Source organism: Homalodisca vitripennis, chromosome 5 (assembly GCF_021130785.1).
Source record: "Homalodisca vitripennis isolate AUS2020 chromosome 5, UT_GWSS_2.1, whole genome shotgun sequence".
Classification (NCBI taxonomy): domain Eukaryota; kingdom Metazoa; phylum Arthropoda; class Insecta; order Hemiptera; family Cicadellidae; genus Homalodisca; species Homalodisca vitripennis.
The window spans coordinates 35580215-35603893 of NC_060211.1; the positions used below are offsets into that span (position 1 = coordinate 35580215).

At 32.9% G+C, this 23679-nt stretch overlaps 1 protein-coding gene across 1 annotated transcript in view; it reads right to left on the bottom strand.

The window, feature by feature from the left end:
* LOC124361991 (tetraspanin-17-like) overlaps positions 1 to 23679 on the bottom strand; it is a 53700-nt gene that overhangs the window by 18946 nt on the left and 11075 nt on the right. The window contains exons 2-3 of the mRNA XM_046816121.1: positions 7895 to 7968; positions 7096 to 7170 (exon numbers count right to left, since the gene is read on the bottom strand). Of these exons, the coding sequence (XP_046672077.1) occupies positions 7096 to 7170; positions 7895 to 7968 (149 nt within the window). The remainder of the gene's footprint in view (positions 1 to 7095; positions 7171 to 7894; positions 7969 to 23679) is intronic.

Consider the following 23679-nt stretch of genomic DNA (forward strand, 5'->3'; position numbering starts at 1 on the left):
ATAAATTAAAAAACCTTGGACTACTGACAGGCTATCGTTTTAAGCTTCAAAAGAGAAAAAAAATTTACAAGTTATTGATGAAAATCCCAAATAATGTAAAACTTAAACAGTATTACACTAATTTTCGAAATCAATTATAAATTTAGAATTAAAAAAGTTCAAAGGAGTCATTTTTTAGAGATAGGTTTGAGGGTTCGATCAATGATCGTTTAAGTCACAATGGGAAAATAGTTAACGAAACTAATTGGTGCTGAAAATACAAAAAAATACTGTAATAAGGGAGATTCGTTGGGGAATCTTGTATTATACACGAACCTAAACTTATCGCCAATGAATTCAATTCACATTTTTTAAATGCCCTCGAAATTGAAGAGGTCAAATAGATCAATCGAATCTAGCGCAGGCACACGGGTTTTCGACAATGTATTCAATCAACGCATCAATCTTAAATCTTTTTTTATGCAACCTATTTTAAGTGAGGATGTTTCTTCATTTATTTCTAGTCTGAAAAACAACAAATCACCAGGATTTGACAAGGTCAGTCCAACGATGATAAAAAAAATAGCTCCCAGTATTATTCCGGATATTATCATATCTCTATAACTTCAGTCTTATGACAGGGGAATTTTCCTAGATGCTTAAAAAGTGCAATAGTAGTTCCAATCTTCAAACGTGGGGACCCTACACAGCCAAACTGTTACCGACCAATTTCTTTGCTCTCTCAGTTTTTTCAGAAAAATATTGGGAAAAGGTTGTTAAAAAGCAGATTACTTTCATTTCTTAATAAAAAACAAATTCTTTAGTAATAATCAGTTTGGGTTTCGAGAGGGTATGTCTACTGAGGATGCCTTACTTTCATTCATGGAATCAGTTTACGAGCCAATTAATAATTACGTTAAAAAGGTATCTGCATTGTTCATTGATTATTACAAAAGCTTTCGACACGATTGATCATGAAATTTTACTTCATAAGTTATGGCTGGCTGGTATTAGAGGTTTACCACTTGACTGGTTTTCTAGTTATCTCACGGGGGAGAGAACAAAGGGTAAACATTGGTGGCGTCATGCGGGAGATCCAGGGAAAATTGTAATTTGGTGTTCCGCAGGGTTCTGTTTTGGGACCAATACTTTTTTTAATTTATGTCAAATGATCTTTGTAATGGTTGTTTTAATGGTAAATTGGTTGCGTTTGCCGATGACACTGCTTTTGTTTATACAAACCATGACTTAAATTCGCTTTACCAATCAATGTCAAAAGATTTATTTTCCTAGGTTATGGTTTGACAAAAACTTTATGATATTAAGCGAAAAAACTAAGTTCATTGTTATTCAGTCTGAGATTCGACTCCAAATTTAATTTCCCACTTAAATTTCATGAAACTAAATGCCTTGTTCCGCTTGCTTCCTGATTGTTGACTGTTTGGAAATTACAGCAAGTCAATAATATGAAATATTTAGGTTTAATCATTGGATTATCAATTGACCTGGAAAACCCATATTTCAAAATTAAAAAAAGAGCTTTATTTCAGGTTTGAGAAAGTTTTACCTATTAAATCAGTTGTGTGGGTCTAACAAAATTTTAGTCAATGTATATCACGCTCTTGTAGGATCCAGGATAAGCTATGGTATCACATGCTGGGGTGGTGATATATCCGATAGTAATTTTTCACAAAAAAGATTCATCAGACTTATTTCGAAGAAAGACAAGGTTTGAACATACTTGGCCACTGTTTGTTGAGATGAAAATTCTTCCTCTACGGTATTTATACATTTTTTAAAAGTCCTAAAAATGTTTTACATTAGAAGCTCTGCTTTTTCAATAACAAAGACAGCCTAGTTACAATCTTAGGCTTGGTACCAAGTCGTTAGTGTGCCTAAATCAAATTTAAATATACATCAAATATTTTACAGTAGTTTTGCACCACGATTATTTTAACATAATTAGTTATAAAAATTGGCGACTTCACAACACAGAGAGAGTTTTTGAAAAAATTGAAAAAATGGCTTTTTGAACAAGAAGCTGTCGATAAAATATTAAAAAATAGTAAAGTAGGTTGAGTCTTGAAACATTTTGAATCGCTTGCACTTACTTCTTTGCCTGATTTCCTATGTGTTTTTGGTACATCTATTTGTTTGTTTTACTTGGTATTTGTCACTATCTCTTTAGTGTCTTTTTTATTTCTTTGAATTGTAATATAATTACTTGGTATGTTGGTGAAGGAGATTTTTACCATTGAAGTTACAAAGAAATAATTTCCATTCAATGGCACAGTATGTTTTTTAATCAATCTCTTTTTCATTACATAATTTTTAAACTATGTGTTACGTTTCGCTGCTAGCCGTTTCATTCTTTTTGTTTAAAGCAAGTGATGGAGATCCCAGCTCAGGCTTTTGCCTAGGGGATTCCTATTTATTTTGCCTCATATTTATTTATATTGTTATTGTGTTAATTTATTCTACCTTTTTATTGTTATATTTTGAACTCATGGTATTGTAAAAACTGTGTTGTGTACTTGTATAATGAAAATGGTACTGTTTTGTACTTGTTTTTTGGCAAAATAAAGATTATTTATTTATTTAATTAAAAAAACTGTGCAACTATAACTTTGACATTTTGGACCGCTATGTATTGCAGGACATGAAATATATTAACACTTTTTTTTCAAAATGATCGGTGAATAGAGACATTTAAAATGAGGCACGTCTCAACCTACCTTTAAGTTTGAAAATATATCGAATACAGTGCCATTTTTAGTAACCCACTAGAATTAAAGGAAAATTCGTCTACATGTTTAGATCATGTTTTTTTGTACGGTTCTTTAAAAGGGCAATCTTCAGTTTGACTTCAAAGCTAATGTTTTCCATTATAATTTAAAAACTGATCATTCTACTGTTCTGTTTTTCAATTCACTTTTGCAATCCAATAATTAAAGATACTGAAGGAGTATTATAGCCAGATTGATTTGGAAAAACTTACTGCTGAACTGTATTAATGTAGATTGGGCTTGTGTATATGAAAAAAAATACTGTGTCTGATGCTTTCCAATGCTTTATTGATGTATTAGAACTAAGTATAGGTAAATGCAAGTTTGGTGTACGTTCAAATAAAAGTAAAAACAGGTGCATAAATTAAAACCTTGGACTACTGACAGGCTATCGTTTAAGCAAGCTTCAAAAGAGAAAAAAAATTTACAAGTTATTGATGAAAAAATCCAAATAATGTAAAACTTAAACAGTATTACACTAATTTTCGAAATCAATTAAATTTAGAATTAAAAAAGTTCAAAGGAGTCATTTTTTAGAGATAGGTTGAGGGTTCGATCAATGATGTTAAGTCACAATGGAAAATAGTTAACGAACTAATTGGTGATGAAAATACAAAAAATACTGTAATAAGGGAGATCGTTGGGGGAATCTTGTATTATACACGAACCTAAACTTATCGCCAATGAATTCAATTTCACATTTTTTAAATGCCCCTCGGAAATTGAGAGGTCAAATAGATCAATCGAAATCTAGCGCAGCACACGGTCTTTCGACAATGTATTCAATCAACGCATCAATCTTAAAATCTTTTTTTATGCAACCTATTTTATAAGTGAGGATGTTTCTTCATTTATTTTAGTCTGAAAAACAAACAAATCACCAGGATTTGACAAGGTCAGTCCAACGATGATAAAAAAAAATAGCTCCCAGTATTATTCCGATATTATCATATCTCTATAACTTTCAGTCTTATGACAGGGGAATTTCCTAGATGCTTAAAAAGTGCAATAGTAGTTCCAATCTTCAAACGTTGGGGGACCCTACACAGCCAAACTTTTACGCGACCAATTTCTTTGCTCTCAGTTTTTCAAAAATATTGGAAAAGGTTGTTAAAAAGCAGTTACTTTCATTTCTTAATAAAAACAAATTCTTTAGTAATAATCAGTTTGTCGGTTTGGGTTTCGAGAGGGTATGTCTACTGAGGATGCCTTACTTTCATTCATGGAATCAGTTTACGAGCCAATTAATAATAGTAAAAAGGTTATCTGCATTGTTCATTGATATTACAAAAGCTTTCGACACGATTGATCATGAAAATTTTACTTCATAAGTTATGGCTGGCTGGTATTAGAGGTTTACCACTTGACTGGTTTTCTAGTTATCTCACCGGGGAGAGAACAAAGGGTAAACATTGGTGGCGTCATGGGAGATCCAGGAAAATTGAATTTGGTGTTCCGCAGGGTTCTGTTTTTGGGACCAATACTTTTTTTAATTTATGTCAATGAATCTTTGTAATGGTTTGTTTTAATGGTAAATTGGTTGCGTTTGCCGATGACACTGCTTTTGTTTATACAAACCATGGACTTAAATTCGCTTTACCAATCAATGTCAAAAGATTTATTTTTCCTAAGGTTATGGTTTTGACAAAAACTTTATGATATTAAGCGAAAAAACTAAGTTTTCATGTTATTTCAGTCTGAGATTCGACTCCAATTTAATTTCCCACTTAAATTTCATGAAACTAAATGCCTTGTTCCGCTTGTTCCTGATTGTGAGCTGTTTGGAATTACAGCAAGTCAATAATATGAAATATTTAGGTTTAATCATATGATTAACAATTGACCTGGAAAACCCATATTTCAAAATTAAAAAAAAGAGCTTTATTTCAGTTTGAGAAAGTTTTTACCTATTAAATCAGTTGTGTGGGTCTAACAAAATTTTAGTCAATGTATATCACGCTCTTGTAGGATCCAGGATAAGCTATGGTATCACATGCTGGGGGGGTGGTGATATATCCGATAGTAATTTTTCAAAAAAGATTCATCAGGACTTATTTCGAAGAAGACAAGGTTTGAACATACTTGGCACTGTTTGTTGAGATGAAAATTCTTCCTCTACGGTATTTATACATTTTTAAAAGTCCTAAAAAATGTTTTTACATTAGAAGCTCTGCTTTTTCAATAACAAGACAGCCTCCTAGTTACAATTCTTAGGCGTAGCGGTACCAAGTCGGTTAGTGTGCCTAAATCAAATTTTAAATATACATCAAATATTTTACAGTAGTTTTGCACCACGATTATTTAACATAATTAGTTATAAAATTGGCGACTTCACAAATCTCAGAGAGAGTTTTTGAAAAAATTGAAAAAAATGGCTTTTTGAACAAGAAGCTGTCGATATAATATTTAAAAATAGTAAAGTAGGTTTGAGTCTTGAACATTTTGAATCGCTTGCACTTACTTCTTGCCTGAATTTCCTATGTGTTTTTGGTACATCTATTTGTTTGTTTACTGGTATTTGTCCACTATCTCTTTAGTGTCTTTTTATTTCTTTGAATTGTAAATATAATTACTTGGTATGTTGGTGAAGAGATTTTTACCATTGAAGTTACAAAGAAATAATTTCCATTCAATGGCACAGTATGTTTTTTTAATCAATCTCTTTTCATACATAATTTTTAAACTATGTGTTACGTTTCGCTGCTAGCCGTTTCATTCTTTTTGTTTAAAGCAAGTGATGGAGATCCCAGCTCAGGCTTTGCCTAGGGGATTCCTATTTATTTTGCCTCATATTTATTTATATTGTTATTGTGTTAATTTATTCTACCTTTTTATTGTTATATTTTGAACTCATGGTATTGTAAAAACTGTGTTGTGTACTTGTATATGAAAATGTACTGTTTTGTACTTGTTTTTTTGGCAAAATAAAGATTATTTATTTATTTAATTAAAAAACTGTGCAACTATAACTTTGACATTTTGGACCGCTATGTATGCAGGAAGTGAAATATATTAACACTTTTTTTCAAAATGATCGGTGAATAGAGACATTTAAAATGAGGCACGTCTCAACCTACCTTTAAGTTTGAAAATATATCGAAAAGTGCCATTTTTAGATATTTTTATGCGTTAAAATAATTTTACCAAGTTCTTTGAGGTTGAAGTTAGATAGGCATCTCGGTTCAGCCACTATACATCGTGGAATTGTATTACTCTGTATTACACGTAGTAATGAGTAATGTTAAAAATTCACGAGTAAGAAAATGGAACAGTACCGTACAAGTAGGTGGGGGATCCGGGGCCCATCAAACTGCCCGAGAAAAAAAATAAAATCCTCAAACAATAATTTTAAATTTTTTTATAAAGTTGTATCATTAACCATTTTTAAAACAAAACCACCGATAAGAATTCAAATATCGATTTAGAAATGATAGACCTGCATGATTTACTTTCGCCCAACCCTGGATGCAAACCTTTGAGATTAATATGTTGGGCAACAGACAGATCTGAGCGTTAAACCGTAATACTTGGAAGCCAAGTCAAATCAGAATATCTTTCTTGCAGTAGACAATAACATTTACTGCACTGCAAAGGTCAGAGATACAATGCCATATCAAAGTACTCTTATATTAAAACCGTACATTTATTTAATAATTGGTTCAAAGCTGTTTTTCATTATAAATACGTAAGTATGAATAAGACTGAAATCTTACATTATAATATATAATAATTTAAATATGACGTTATACATTGCCTGTTTGGTCAATATGTACATATAAAGAGAGTCCTTGCTGCCTAATTGATTGCATTACTGAGGGGCATTTTAATGGATTGCTCTAATGTCTACTTAAATGAACTGTTTATTGATTACAATTAATTCTATTTTAAGAAAAACTGCCCGAACCCATTTACAAATTTCTACTGGACTACCCGGTAATCGAACCCCGTTCAGAGAGTTACAGTCTTACCCCTATGCTACGGGGAAGTTCTACCTTGTATAAGTTCAAGTTTAGGACATTTTATTACGGCTGCGTCCCGATTACGAGATACACGTAGAAGATGACGTAGACGACCTACAAGGGTAGAAGAAACGTTTTCGTTGATTAAGCCTAAAAGTCTCTAGAACTTTATACCCATATTCCTGTACTTAAAATACATTGTATTCAGAAGGAGAAAATATATTATAACTCCTCCCACCAATAAAATGTGGTAGTTAATCACTACGGTTGAACGCTATTATGTTTGCACTGTCATGAGAACTCAGTTTGATATACAATATTCAATAAACGTTCTAATTTCAAAAACAAGATTGTAGATTAATTTTACTCACCCAGTCTCTAAAAATGAAAATCATGAACACTGCAGTAATCTGTAGAAGCAAAATCACAGCTAGGAACAAGGCGTACTGCAACAGAAATAACAAAACTACAGTGATAAGTAACAATAACAAGTTATATAAAAAAATACAAGTTTGTATATAATAAAAATATCTAACCTAAACCTGACCTCCAGGCCAGGTATGATGATTAACAATAAAATTAGCCAAATGAAGAAAGTAAAAAGGATGGTATAAATGACTGTTAGAAAGCTTAAGCCATCCACGGGATGAAAATTGTCAGTATTTAATATCTATCAGGAAAATGAAATGGGCCATAAATTGTGTTCAGGACCCATAAAACAAAATGAATGATGTGAAATTTTAGAAAGATCACGATATATTTTACGTTATACTTAGAAACTGCTAAGTGTATATTATCAGCATAGGCCTACATTTAGTATTACCTATTAAGATAGTTGGGTGCAATTTTCCTGTTTTTCATTTCATTTCAGACAATGCATAGCCGAATCTTATTTTAAAATTACTAATCATCGGTTGCCAAAGAAATATTACTTGTGTTATCATCACAAACTATATAATTTTATCAAATTGAACGCGAAGACCACCAAGTAAAACGCAAGAGTAGAAGAAAATTACGTGAAGCAAGGATAAATTGGATGTGTTTAGATAACTAACAGCTGTGTCAATTACAGTGTTGCAATAGCAATGATTTGGAGGCTCGTTTTAGGAGTGGACCTGAAACCCTCCTCCCACACTCCTGATATTCCATTGTCCTCTACAAGAGACTTACCGCAGCCAGGAGGCACGTGTTTTCTCTCAGGGCCCCCACACAACCAGTGAAGCCAATGATGAACGTCACCGTCCCTGGAAACACAATGAACTACAGCAACTACAATCGTTGGGTATCTATCACTGGTGAAATTGTTCACCAAAAATCGTGAAACTCCAAATTTCGTGCCAAGACTGTAATTGAAAGTTGTGTTTAAAACGATTCAATTATATGAGCGGTTTTAAAATTATTTTCTTTATAAAAACTCAAGATGTTAGCTAGCTAATTTTTAACTGAATGTTGTTATATACTGGAACAATACAATCCCCGAATATAAACAATTCAGGGAAAAATGTTGTGGGCCGGCTATACTGAAATGGCCATATGACAATGTCCTTATTTTATGTCAAAGTATTACAGTGATGTATCATTTTAAAAGCACGCATCTGAACGTTTTTTTCGTTTTTTATAAAGTGTAAGCTTAAAGAAAAAACAAAATGATGAAGTACACCATTTTGAATTTTTTCTAAATAACAAATCAAAAACAAAAAACTAAAAAGAGTTCTAAGACATAGTGATTATACCCTTTTAAAAGAGAATAATGATGTATTCCTTCATGTAAATATAAGCATATACATTACATCGATAGATTCTTAGGAATAGCCTAATCACATATCCGGTTGCTTGATAACGTACTATAATAATTATAAACTAAAGACACTATATTTCTGGTTCAGATTTCACTAAAATAATTCTGGCTGTTCTTCGAAGTTTCTGAAATTACAGTCAACTTCACAATCAGAATTAACAGTTACAGTTAAAAAAAAAAACTACAGTAATTACTCTTTTCGTAATACAATAAAACAGTTAATTTTCAAACAAAATAATATGAACATTTAATACACATTTCTTATATTACATTATATACAAGTATAAAAAAAATTCCAATTTAATCTCATGTTTATAGTTAAACTCATACATTCTCACACACATACTGAGATAAAGCATTGGGTGACGATATTTTCATTGTAAAGTTAGAGTTTTAAGCCAAATGAATTCTATATTTAAAAAAATATATTTTACTTTAGTTAATGGTTGTATTAAGAGCCCAACATCACCTTTTTCCAACAAGCCAATCGAATAAACTATTGTAAATAATTTTTATTTTTGTATCTAATAATAAATGGTAACGTATTAAAGAATTTTTGGCGTAAATATTTGTACTTTGGGTACTCTAAAAAGTTTTCTATTCACGTTCCTTGTTGCGTACACAAGGGAGTTTGTACATTAAATAGAGTTTCTTGTATAAAATTATTTAAGTACTTTGTACAGGTCTTATAATTCTACGAATAAAAATAAGGGTGCACAACTGTTTAAAGTTTAAGATTGTTTTAAGAGGTTAAAATGAAGATGACAAGCTAGTAATTTAATTTTACATTCTCAAAATATTAGTTCACTTTAATGTATACTGTGTGGATAGTTCTTAATTTTCACACATTTACGTAACTTAGAGTGAGAACTTTTGAATTTAATGTTGTCTAATAAACATACATAATATGTTACACTATGTATTTCATTACATCATGGAAAACTATCATACCTGGGCTCGTATCAACATCTATGCTGTTCAGCGTTTAACTTACCAAAATGAAATATTTTCAACAAAACTAACTTAATCCGGTTTCAAGTGTTATCCTATAGCTTGCTTTTCTAAAGAAGATGCCTGACAGAGCCGGGTTCCGACGCCCTCTCTCACACGTTGACATCTCACTTCAAACGTCTGCCACATTAAAATATACACCTATATTAACTCGAAATCATTTTTTATTGTGCATTATTGTAATCAAAAATATAGAGAAAACACGGGTTTCTGTTTAAAATTTAAACTTTCCCCACTTCAACTCGTCATTATTCCAAAAGTAATGACAGTAACAAATTTATACATCATTTGTTGTCTGTCTCTTGAAGAACGACATACCAAAAGTTGAGAGTTCTGATTACATAATTAAAAGCGTAATTATTTTTTATTTTTGTAAACAATTACAAAGTTTATTATTTTGAGATTTTGAAAATACTGTATTATACTATGCGTTATAATTTGAGGTTCTGAGATGACTCGAAACCCAACAAGAGGATCCACTTCAGCACTTTCCGGTTCAATTTTGCAGCATGGAAGAAAAACTGCTTGTTTTTCTCATTTACACTCTCAAGTTATCCCTCAAAAATGGTTTTACAGTAAAAATGTAGCCACACCACGTGTCCCTTAAAACAGGCTGCGCTGAGCTTGTGTGCGAACCTTAATACCAATAAGAATTTATTGCTCATTTCATTCTCGAGAGGTACTGAGATAGAAAGACAGACAATCATAAAGAAATGATTAAATCCCCTCCGGCAGCAAAAGAGACAATGAGTCATAGCCTTCAATCACGCTCAGCCAAACTTCATGGTTTGACATGCACCATCATAGGATTCATACTAGTCGGAGTAGAAATGAAGTTTCACGCAAAATTTTCCTTTAAAAAAAATTAAATTTGGTTCCTAAGCAGTGTTCAAATAATAAAGTTCCTGTGTGATAGGGAGGGCACTACAACGCAAGAGTGCGTTGAAATCAAATTGTGTAACTAAGTTTTAACATTGATTTCTTATTAAGACACATTTTTCTTATTACTCTATAAGAAGACGTCATTTGTTCAAATCTCAAATGGGTATTTATTCTGCTATTTTCTCGTTGCCCTGATTACTATTTACCCATAAGACCAATGTGATAAGATTCACTAACGCTCAGCCAAATCCCATGGAATGACATGCACCACCATCGAAATTAGTGTCGCTAATATATAAAATGAAGCTTCATGCAAACTTTCGAGATACTGTGCGGTCAGATAGACAGATAAACAGACAGGCAGATATTACATATTTCCAGCTTCTCGAGAGATAGGCTTCGCTAAAGCTAAGCCAATATAAAAATGCTCTAAATGTAGTTTTATTTGTTTCTCATATAATCACAAAAACTCACTTATAAATTATACAAGTACCAAAAAGGTATAATGGATCGTTTAGAAACTTGATTCAAAACAAGGAATTCAAACTGATTTCACTATATATTTGGTTGAGAACAATTACCATATTTGAGTTTTTGTTGGCATTCAAAATTTGGTTGTATGAATTGTGAAACCTGGTAAAAAACAATTAATGAAGATAGTACAAACATTTCTAGAAACATATTAATGATATAGGAAATATTATAAACACTTTAAATAAAATGAACACATACTGCACCCAGAAATTAAAATAGAAACATTGTTTTAAAATATGAGTCGGTATTACTAAGAATGTTCACCAAGGTCTACTAATAGAAAATACTGCGCAAAAAGTGTAATTTTTGTGTCTTAGTTGTGAGTAATAAGTATGTTTTTACACATAACGTAGCTATGGCGGGAAAGGGTGATTCAATACGAATATTGGGTTTAGCTCAACACAATATTTAGAATATTGAAATGGAGCCGAACTCAATATTTGCATTCAATCAACTCTTCCCGCCGTAGGTACATTATGTGTATAAAACTCGGTTGCTTCTCCGTGCTTTGGGGCCGTGTCTAAACCATCGCAGTGCACTCAATTGTGAACCTGATGAGACAATGAGAATGCCTCTTCAACTAGATTACACTGGATAGCTGATGGCTGGGTAACCAGATTGAGCTCCTTAGTCTAATAAGTGTCTCTGATGTTGAAGCGATGCAGACTATCTCTACAGATAGATATCTCCAAATTCCAGGAATCAATCTGTATCAGTGTCAGATTTCAGACGCTTCACTAAGCGGAAGGTGAAGTGAAGCTTAACTCAATATTCGACTGTATCGGTTTTTAACATCACTTCTAGAAAAGTAAGCGCAAAATATCAATATAAGGATTAACAATTCTTTGGGAAGCATATTGCTATATTAGACGGCATATCTTTATTTGAGGATGTAAAATCACTTAAAGTATTATTTTTTTATTAATATATCTTTATTGAAATCTCCAAATACTCAAAACCAATTTAACAATAGGAAGCCCCTTTAAAAATCTGTAGAAGAGCTCAAAAACAATAACAAGAAAAACAAACAAACAAACAAAAATAACTCCAGTTCATACATGGGTTGAATTACTTTAAGAGAGGTTTTGAAAGTTGTTCAGAACGCATTTGATTGAGATGCACATTCGTATTTGGAAACAAAGGTTTATTCTTAGTGTTTTGAAACTATGTTACGGACTAAGTTAGACCTCGCAAGTATCAAAAGTTACACGTTATTAAACCGCTAGCGTGTTTATTAATAAAATAAAGAAGATTAAAATATTTAGTTTTCAGTTTTTACTACGTGTTATTATTTTTGAACTTAACTGGTTTAATGTGAAGAAATATACTGCTTTAGTAAAAACAAAATACCTAAAATAACTAGAAGGAAAGGAAAAATAACAAAAAATTATTTCAAACATATTACATTCTCTCGTCGATCAGGTTTTCCATCGACAGGTAAGACGCTGGAGGACTGGTGTAAACAAGTCCGTGCTGTATACAATGTTTACCTTGTCCACTCCAAACATGTAGTACAGCTGCTCTCTCCCTTGTGTTCGATTTACAAATTGTGATGTGCAAGTTGGAAGGGTCGTCTCAAGTAAAGTTTTACTCATTCCAAAATTCATTTTACCATTTACTAACAACATTTAATATTCTCCAGTTTCATGAATATGCATATCTAATCGCGCCCTAAAAAAACTAGTCATGTGTTTTTTACAAATTATAAATTTACAAATTACATTTGAAATAATTATGTACCTCCTTGCCTATTGTGTACTTTTCTTTAGATGTTAAAGTCGGTGTGTGTACATAATAAAAAAATTAAGTAAATATGTCAAAAGCCTTCTGTAGTGAAGCGAACTTAAGTTTTTTCCACCATAAGATCAATTACCACAAACCCTTTAAAGCCCTTATTTTTTATATGAGAATGTGTGATGTCTCATTTTGTGATAGAAGAATCGTGGTTGATGTCTCATTTGTGATAGAAGAATCATGGTTGATGTCTCACTTGTGAGAGAAGAATCATGGTTGATATCTCATTTGTGGTAAAAGAATCATAGTTGAAGTTTCATTTGTGATAGAAGAATCATGGTTGATGTCTCATTTTTGTGAGAAAAATCATGATTGATGTCTAATTTTAAAGATATAATTAATACGCATCTAAATGCTTTTACTTTTTCTTGAAATGTGTTTATGGTTATTTGTACGATAAAGTAAAATAGTTTGAGTTTTTTTCTGAAAAATCAATAACAATAACAAAAGAAACTAAAAAAAAACGTTTGAATGCGTATGAACAATGTATTTCAAAATTTGACATCTCCAATCTTTCTACGACTAAAACAAGAGTGTGTAGGTGTTTAAGGTTTAACTAAAAGCTAAAATCGTTTAGTTAAAATCAAAATTGCCGCCAGTACATCGGGTAAGCATGAAAGTTTAAAAATCGGCTTAAGTTAAAAAATGTTGAATTTTACAGAATATACAAGAGTTATAGCTTCAGGGAAGTTTTTCATTGATAAAAACATTTAAAACTCTGTGCATTTTGAAATTATATTTAAATTTAAAAAAATAATTTCTTTAAGTCATAAATGAAAAACGCCACTCCCTGAAGGTATAACTTATGTACATACTGTAGACAGTTCTCATTTTATATTTATATTATAATATTATAACAAAATTTCTAAGAGACTAATTTCACGTATGGAGGTCAACAATATTTTTTTACTTTTTCGGTATTCAAGGAAGTTATTTTTAAGAACCATGAATTTGACATAAGAAATATTTTCCAACCCCAAAATTGTTTGCGCCACCAAAAGGACTTTCGGGTCCTTAAAATTTAGTCGCTGTCTCTCTGTTAATACGACAACTCACAGGAAGAAACTCTCATAGGAAAATCATATAGACATGTAACCTTATCCAAGGAAGAAAAGTTATTATTTTTTTGCGGGTCAAAAGTGCGAAGCGCAATCCTTCCTTTTATTTGACCCATAACTCTTTCGTTACGTTCTGTCACGGATACAAGACAGTACAGAAGGGCCAAGGGATCTGAGCGCTCAGCCGAGGCTGTACTAGCCATTCACGAAACATTGACCTTACCTACGCGCTGTCATTCTGTGATTGATCTAAAAGAACTGTACTACCGGAACTTATTTTATTTTAATATAACTACAGAAAAACTGAATAAATCAGTAAATATTCCAATTCTTGTTTCTTAGGTCACTAAAAATACCGAAGGATGGATTCTAAGGGAAAGCCGAACGTTCTTAAAAGTCACTGCTAGCTCGCGCGCATCTGTAGATAGATATCACGCGCAGGCCGCTGTGAGCCGATGACGTCATAAGGACCATTCGCGCCAATCTACAATACCACCAATACACGAAGCTTGGCTTGTAAGCTTATATAATATAATATAATAATTAATGCCACTATATACGGCTTATCATATGATAGATGTAACATCTGAACATTTATAAATTAATACCTAATAAAAGTACAAACAATAATAACTTTCTTTTGATTGCTTTGGTGCTGTACATACGTGTACCACGTGGATTCTGTACAAACACTTTAATTTCAATCATTATAAATATTGTATTAACTTAAGTTTTCAATGAGTTTGAAGCACTTTTGAAATTACAGTACAGTAAAAATAATATATTAATAAACTTTTAAGATGAAATACATTTCGGTAGTAAATAAATAAATAATAAATACATAAAACAAATAAATAAGTAAAAAGTTATGCATTACCAATAATGAGTGCAGTAATGAATATTTTTATTTTACACCGACTGGAACACAAATGTTCATTTAACAAGTTTGTACACTTCCGTAAACTTTTTCGTTTTCATGAATGAACGTGTGCGCACATAGCAACCTATATCAAATTCGTCTATTGCAATAAATTTAGGTTTCAAAAGATAAAAGTTTTTTTCACATTTTCACATTTATTGAAACCAATACAGTTAAATCTTTCAATCTCTGTTTAAAATTTAAAAACAATTTCCAACTATTCTCGAGTTGGTCTAAAAGGGCTTATCAAGAGGACATAAAGTTGAAAGCCTAGACTATATGTATTTTCAATCCCACTAAACAAGTTTTTCTCTAAAGTTGAACTTTTTTATTTCTCTTTTAACACGATATGCAACCTGTTAATCCAAAACTGCTAACAAATCCACGTTAACATTATGCTTGTCTTCGTTAAAAATCGCTTGAGGAAAATGTTCAGAATAAATGCATGCTGTTTTGGAATTGAACGCATCCTTTACCTTGCAAAAACGTAGACATTTTCTATGATAAAGGTCGTCTATAGGAAATTTGTGAAATTAAATTCCAACAATATTACTCTTGTCACTTGGTTTATGCAGCCTACAACTGCACAACAGGGCACTTGAACAATTTAAGAGTATCCATAACACTCTATGTAAATATTTCACTGTAAAACAGCAATGAGAGATGACATAACCTCTCACACAGGTAAATATACGGGGCGTACAGGCAGGCTTGGTGCTGATGACGTCACCGGCGCGTCTGTCTGCGCATGCGCACCTCCAACTCATGTTCCTTACTGTCTTGTTCTAGTAGCCTTACATTGCGTTGTCACGGATGCTATTCACGACTTTCTGTACTCCGGTGTATCGCTGTATTGATATTCTCATTTATGAAAGTTGTATCAATGATTTGTTGATTTAATTTTATTGTAGCATAACAAAAGAATATAAAAATACTATGCAGTCTTATTTCATTCAAAACTCGACACTATTATTACTATTATCTTCCGCTGGTAGCGCTAGTGTGTTGTAGAGGTCGCATGTAAACAAGCTTTGTTGGTGTGACAAGTTCACCTTGTCAAGTTATAGCAGTTCTCTGCCTCAAGTTCCCCCTAGTGCAGCAGTTAAAACTTGTAATGTACAAGTTGAAACTTCCGTCTCGTGGGGGAAGTTATGGATGTCTTCCTTTAATAATATTTATATGATGAAGTTATGGCGGGTGGAGCATGCTAGGTTGTACTTGCATGTCAGAACTTGCATACTCAATAAATTTAGCTTTTACAGGATGTTTTGAAATAATTTATCTCAATAATGGACTGTACGTCATAGCTGTCTTTTTTAAATATATTACAGTACTTATCACATATATGGGAGTTTATTTTACACGCTTTTTTAAATAGCACCAATATAACCTATGTCATAAAAGTAAAATCACCAATGTTATAAAAATTCAATTAAATTCTACTTTTTCAACAATTGGTGACACTTTAGGGGTATTGTAAATTCTTATGATCAAAGGTCAAATTGAATTGATTTGAAATATTTTAATGATATAAGTAAAGTAAAAGTACATTTTATATCTAAAATGAAATTTAGACAACCCTGGAAATAACGGCGTTTAACTTTTTGAATCTTGTATAATGAATAGAACATTTTTTTATACTCGAGAGTGGAACTCGTGACATATGGCTAAAATATTAGTTTAGGATAAACAGGTGTAATACAAATTTTATTCTATATAGAGATAACTTGAAAAATATTTTTCAAAAAAGCTTCCACATAGTATAAAACTATGTATTGGGAAATTCCTAAATTGGGCCACATTTTCGATTAAAATTATTGAATTTAAATTAATTTTAATCTATGCAAATAGGAAACATCAATTATACAGGCTATTTGGCACATGATGCTTAGAAACGAAACTACACCACATTATTTTCAGAACTGTCGAGATTTTATTTTTTAATCTAGTGCAACCATTTTATAAAAAGGGCTTTAAACCTACATGCAGTTTGGCTTAAGAGCCTTGCGATTTCACACACAGATATACTCTTCACTTGACGAAGATATAACTGCGGCGATTAGAGTACAGGTGCTATAGAGGAAGTTACGGTGGGTTGGAGCATGCTGGGACGAACATGTCAGAACTTGATACTCATTATATTGAGCTTGGCAGGCAATTTTAGCTCACGTTCTCTCAGCTGCATTACAGTTACAATGCTATAACTGCATTAAAACAGGTTTACCGATATACCCTCTTCATCAGATTTAGTACTCACTTATCTCAGGTGTCAAACATACTACCTACGGTACTTTAGCTTTGGTTGGAAAATGGTGTGCTGGACTTTCCATACTTGCTTCATCAGATAAATGTTTACATACCCAAAAGAACAAGATGCCTTTTTGTGATTGGACGTGTATGCCAGCTAACAAATTAATCACATACACATAGCTTAGTGATACTACAGCGTCATGGATATGAGGCTGCATCATTTCTTTCATGGAGACTTATTGTCTTTCAGGAGAGGTACCACCATGATGATCTGCTAGAGCCAACTTGTCTCAGTTTGTTTACAGAATAACCCACTTATTTGCTAGTTACTGTTATGGTCTACTCACCTAATCTATTATTTTATATTTATATTACTTATTGAATAAACTCTTGTTATTCTTATATATGACACTATGTGTCACATAACAAGCTTTACTAAGGTTGCTTGCATAATTTCAGAGCTCATTTCATTCTCGGGAGATACAGATAATCGTATGGACAAGTAACTTTTACACCACCCCGGCAGTCAAAGGAGAAATTGCGTCAGCCTCTTGAGTGATGGACTCCAACGACACTCAAGTAAATTCCATGGCAAGACTTTCATCATCATAGAACTTTAGCGAAGCTTACCACATGTGGGGCTGGAAAATTTTATTTTTGTCTGTCTGTATGCAAGATATCTCGAAAACGAGCGGATCTACAGGTTTGAAATTTCGCAAGAAGCTTCATTTTCTATATGAGGAACTTTTGAGTTCGATGATGATGCATGCCACTCAATGAGTTATGGCTGATCGTTAGGGGTGTTTTTTAAATTGGTTTTATGGGTAACCATGATGGACATTTCTCATTAGAAAATCGATCAATAAATAAATTTTATAACAAACTCATTACACACGTAAGAGGTTGTAAAATGTGACATAATAACACGCGTAATCTAACTTATCGCAACATATAAAATATCATTTTATGGCGACTTGGTGTGTAGGCTTTTATTATTTAAACCCTATTATGAAATGCAATTTAATTAACTAAAATCTTAATGTATCATATGGATTTTCACCATTTTTTAAAACGAAAGAATATGAATCGACATTAGACTCATCACAACTCGCTTAGTTTTTATTCTACGAACATTTATAAAAATAACAGGTTTTAAAGAGCTTTAAAACGGGTTCTATGACTTTTCCGGAAAAAATGCATTGGATTTTCGGTATTGTACGTAGAAACGTTCCATTTCGGCGTTTTAAAATACCAATCAACTTTCAAAAAACCAATAACTCCGTTTGTATAGGGTCTGGATATTACATAAATACACGATTTTCTTTGTTTTATTATAACCTATAACTTTGCTTCGTACATATTTTTTGATTAAATGCATATATTTCCAGTTATTTGCGAAACCGTGTCTGAAAACGGAAAATTTCACTCGCAAATAAGTAGAAAAGTATTCAGAAAAAAATTTATAGAACAAAAGTTACTTAGAATTAGTCAATTTATTGATTTATGCACTTATTTTCAATGAAAAAGTTGCTCACCCCCGATAAGGGATGGCATCCACCCCCAGCAAAAAAGCAATCCCCGGCAAAGGGTAAACTTTGAAATAGAGGACAAGTAGAACCTAAGTCCAAATTTGTATAAACAATTGGTGCTGTATGGGATAAATACACGGAAAATGGTCATTGACTGGACTAATACGGAACAATCTGTATACGTTGTTTGTTCTCGTTGTGCCACCCGGAGTAATACAGATTTGTGCATTAATGACTCATTGTGTATTGTAATGTTCCAGTACATTATCACGTATGATTTATGTTAATCCTTAGAGCACTGAATAGTAGCGATTATGCTATGACTTGAGAGGATACTCCTGGTAGCCGCTTATAGCATATCGAGGGTCTAGAGTCCCTTTGTGGGTTACATAGATGAACATTGACCTTCAACTGACTTTGTTTGATATTAATAATAATTTATGCATTGAAAAAGATTTAGGCTAGAGATCACTCTCGTCCATTTAACCACTTATAGCTATTTAGTACTCTAATGATCAACATAAATTATACGTTAATGAAAATAATGAAGAGAGTTACTTCAAACCTTCCTCTCCTGATTTAAATATTTAAGAATTATACACTTTAAAACTAAAATAAAAACCTTTGGATGCTTACCAATTGAGACGCAATCCACCAATCTCTTAAAACGCTATTATCAAAAATAAGGGCGTGAAAGTACGAGTTTTAACATGGTTTCTACGTGGAAAGATAGTTTCATTACAGTCATGTTTTAGGCATTATCCTATTAGTATAAAGTTAGCCTAAACCTTGTAACTTGTATTATAATCTTTTCAAAAACAAACAAAGAAAGTCTTGTTGTTAATGACGCTTTTAATTTTCTAATCTCGCAACGAAACACTAGGTAGTATAGTGTGAATGTTGAATTTAGCTCCATTTCACCTTCCTCTTACGTGCAGCATCTGAAATCTGATGTTATTGCAGACTTGACATCGTAGTGCGCTCAATTGTGCACTGATGAGACAATGAGAATACCTCTTACCTAGATTGCACTACTTTTTGTAGTCTGGGTGTCTCTGATGTCGAAACGATGGGGGGTTATTTTTGGATCCCTTCAGACGAACATGACTTCAGATTTCAGGAGTCAAGTATGCAACAGCATCAGATTTCAGATGCTGCACGTAAGAGGAAGGTGAACTGGAGCTAAAATCAAAATTCACATCGAATCGGCCCTCCCAACATAGCTGCTTTATGTGTAGTATAGTGTGATTGGCAGCAGCATTTATACAAATGCTGAAAAACTATCGGGTGAAAAAGCTGGCGCCAGTGTCGCCAACGAAAACGCATTTGATTACTCGAAACAAAACTGTATAGCGTTATTAGCCGAGCGTTAACGAATCACTAAAGGGGCAGAAAAATCTCGTTTCTGTCAGTCTAGAAGTCGTTATTTCGAGAACGAACTCATCCATAGATTTAAAATTTTGAATGAAACTTTATTGAACCCTGTTACGTAACACGTGTCTGGCGTACTTCTGCCTCGGTTTTACTGACGAACATTGTCATATGCATCTCATCAGTGTGATATTCCAAACCAAGAATTTCTTTATATGTAATAAACGATTATACAATGATTAGAAAATGAACGGTTTCTCAGTTTATTGTTTTAAGTTTTAACTTCAAATTCAGCAGTAGACCAGTTCGTTTAACATTTAAACGTCATTTCCCATTGTTTTGATGTCGGCCATGAAGGTAGTTCCTAGTGGTTCGTATTAAAATATACATTATTTTTTTAAACTAATTTTTATTTTTTACCAGTTAAATATTTCAAAATAAATCTTAATACTTCAACTCTCCTACCATTTCCCCCGTTTAATGTTTAAACTATGTCGTGCACTTCACTCAATTATTTTCAGAATTTCCTATATGAGCATGTTAAAAAGTGTAAATTCTCACACTCAGAGATAAAAATGTTCATTCAATTCCAGAATACTAAAATTTGAGCATGGCCGTTTTCTTATAGTTTTACAGATTACTAATACAAATTTAAAAACTATATTATCTTTCAAAACTTGTAACCCGCCCACCACAAATAGACCATAGTCAAAAAAATTAAGACTTTGTGTTTTATCTGTAAAGTGCGCAACTAAAGTAACATTTATCCAGAAACTCATGCGTAAATTTGTAGCTCTTCCTGATTTTAAATAAAAAGGAACTCCAAAGCATTTATCAAGACTTGTTAAGCATTTACCTGCAGTTGTGACTAATGAAAAATAACGGAACATATTTGTAATTGTTTTGAAGTAAATTTAAACTTTTCTGTCATCTACAGTACATCATCTCTCAAACCTTTCAACATTTTTCAAAAGTATCTGAATCTTTGTATAAAATTATTATGAAGTACTTTGTTTAAAGTACTTTTGTTGACGAAGGTTTGAAAGGATAACAGAATTTCGGATATTTGCCATCGTTATATGTTACAAAAACTATAATACAACGTTTCGAGGATTAGAATCTATCCTCTTCGTCAGGTAGTGGAGGTATTAATACATACAAAAATAAAGAACAGAAAGAATAAAAGAAGGGAAAGGAAAAGGAAAGGGTCCAAACCCAAAAGCTGCTTGGAGTCCAGTGTTACAATCCTCGGGACCTTGTAACCTTGTGTTATAACCTTTTGTAACAAGTAATATCCGGCAAATGTCCGGCATCCTGTTATTATGAAGTAGATAGTACTAAACAGTGTTAATACTTTAAACTGTGAAACCCCGAACGATGTTATTGCAAGTCCTAACTTGTCAAGTTAAATACATTTACATTTTATCGACAGTTTTTCTACAAAATGCTCTTTCCACGAAACTGTAGTTGACATTTTCTAATACTGCGAACGCAGTATGTGTTTTCTGAAGCTAGTTAATTTTTTTAACTAGCAGGTTGCCTGAAGTCAAATTATATTCGTTCGTATTATAATGACATGAATAGGCGATTAGCAAATAAAACTGAAACATTCTGTGAACTGAGGCGTTGTCGGGAAAATAAACACACATTACAACATTAACACGCTCTATTAATATTTAAAAAACACGAACTGCACCATTACCTCCAGAGTAGATAATCGATTTAAATTGCTTTTGTAAAACGTTGTGTTGGATGAATATGAATATAAATGAGGGAAATGGTATAAACATGCTTGCATCAACAGGTATTTTACAATACAGTTTATTGTAATATTGTTTCAAAGGGTAAAATATGTGTTATTATAAAGCCTACCATGTTATTTTTCTTTCCTATGCTAATCTTGTATTACTGGTCAAAATGATGTTTTATCAATATGTAAAAGTTATATAAAATTACTAAAGTATTTCAGAAATACGTTTAGTTAAAATTATATACAGTATATAAATATATACAGGGCATAACAAACAAGGACTAGCTATGCATTTTCAGATTCTATTTGTTCTAAGATAAAAATGAAGAATATTTTTTTCCCCCATTTTACACTTTATTTAGCAGCTATATGGCATTTTTTTTTAAAGAAAATTTTATCTTTGATGTTATCTTTACAGTAGTTACAGAAAGGAAACATGTCAGAAGGTACTACTAAATCAGAAGAACATATTTTGAAATTATTTTCCAAACTGAGGTCATTTAATTTTCGTTTCATGAAATATCTAATGAACCAGTATTTTCATAATGTTATAAAACTTTTAAAGTACGTTTTCCTTTCGAAGGATAACTCATTTGTAAAAATCAGTGAAAATAACTATTTTATAGAAGGCTTCATATTACACATGCAAACTATATGCGCATTAATTTGACAATAATAGAACAGCCGTTATTTAAATCAGCTGTTACTAATTAAAATTAAAATGCAACAATTAAACTAATTAATGAACCTTTAAAATGTAATAAATGGCTATTTTATATTGTACTAACTATTGCAAGTTAATATCTTACAAACGTGTTAATTTGGTTATATTTACAAAATCACAGGCACACACAGACACATTTCAATATCAGTTTGAAATTGGTAGTATACATGCATTCGTATACTCGGCACATCCCTCGATAATTTCCAACAGCTGCTCTAGAGTGTATGAAGTTGTAATAAGGAGAAAGTGAATAGTTCTCCACTCGTGTTATTGTGGGTTCTATACTATGTGGACAAGACCAGCCGCAGAGACCAACGCTCGCCACAACCTTCGACAATTTCCACCAGCCGCTCTAGAGTGTATGAAGTTGTAATAAGGAGAAAGAGAAATAGTTCTCCACTCGTGTTATTGTGGGTGTATACTGTGTGGACAAGACCAGCCGCAGAGACCAAAGCTCGCCACAAACTTCGACAATTTCCACCAGCCGCTCTAGAGTGTATGAAGTTGTAATAAGGAGAAAGAGAAAAGTTCTCCACTCGTGTTATTGTGGGTTCTATACTATGTGGACTAGACTAGCCGCAGAGACCAACGCTCGCCACAACCATCGACAATTTCCACCAGCTGCTCTAGAGTGTATGAAGTTGTAATATGGAGAAAGTGAATAGTTCTCCACTCGTGTTATTGTGGGTTCTATACTATGTGGACTAGACCAGCCGCAGAGACCAACGCTCGCCACAACCTTCGACAATTTCCACCAGCCGCTCTAGAGTGTATGAAGTTGTAATAAGGAGAAAGAGAATAGTTCTCCACTCGTGTTATTGTGGGTGTATACTGTGTGGACAAGACCAGCCGCAGAGACCAACGCTCGCCACAACCTTCGACAATTTCCACCAGCCGCTCTAGAGTGTATGAAGTTGTAATAAGGAGAAAGAGAAAAGTTCTCCACTCGTGTTATTGTGGGTGTATACTGTGTGGACAAGACCAGCCGCAGAGACCAAAGCTCGCCACAAACTTCGACAATTTCCACCAGCTGCTCTAGAGTGTATGAAGTTGTAATAAGGAGAAAGTGAATAGTTCTCCACTCGTGTTATTGTGGGTGTATACTGTGTGGACAAGACCAGCCGCAGAGACCAACGCTCGCCACAACCTTCGACAATTTCCACCAGCCGCTCTAGAGTGTATGAAGTTGTAATAAGGAGAAAGAGAATAGTTCTCCACTCGTGTTATTGTGGGTGTATACTGTGTGGACAAGACCAGCCGCAGAGACCAACGCTCGCCACAACCATCGACAATTTCCACCAGCCGCTCTAGAGTGTATGAAGTTGTAATAAGGAG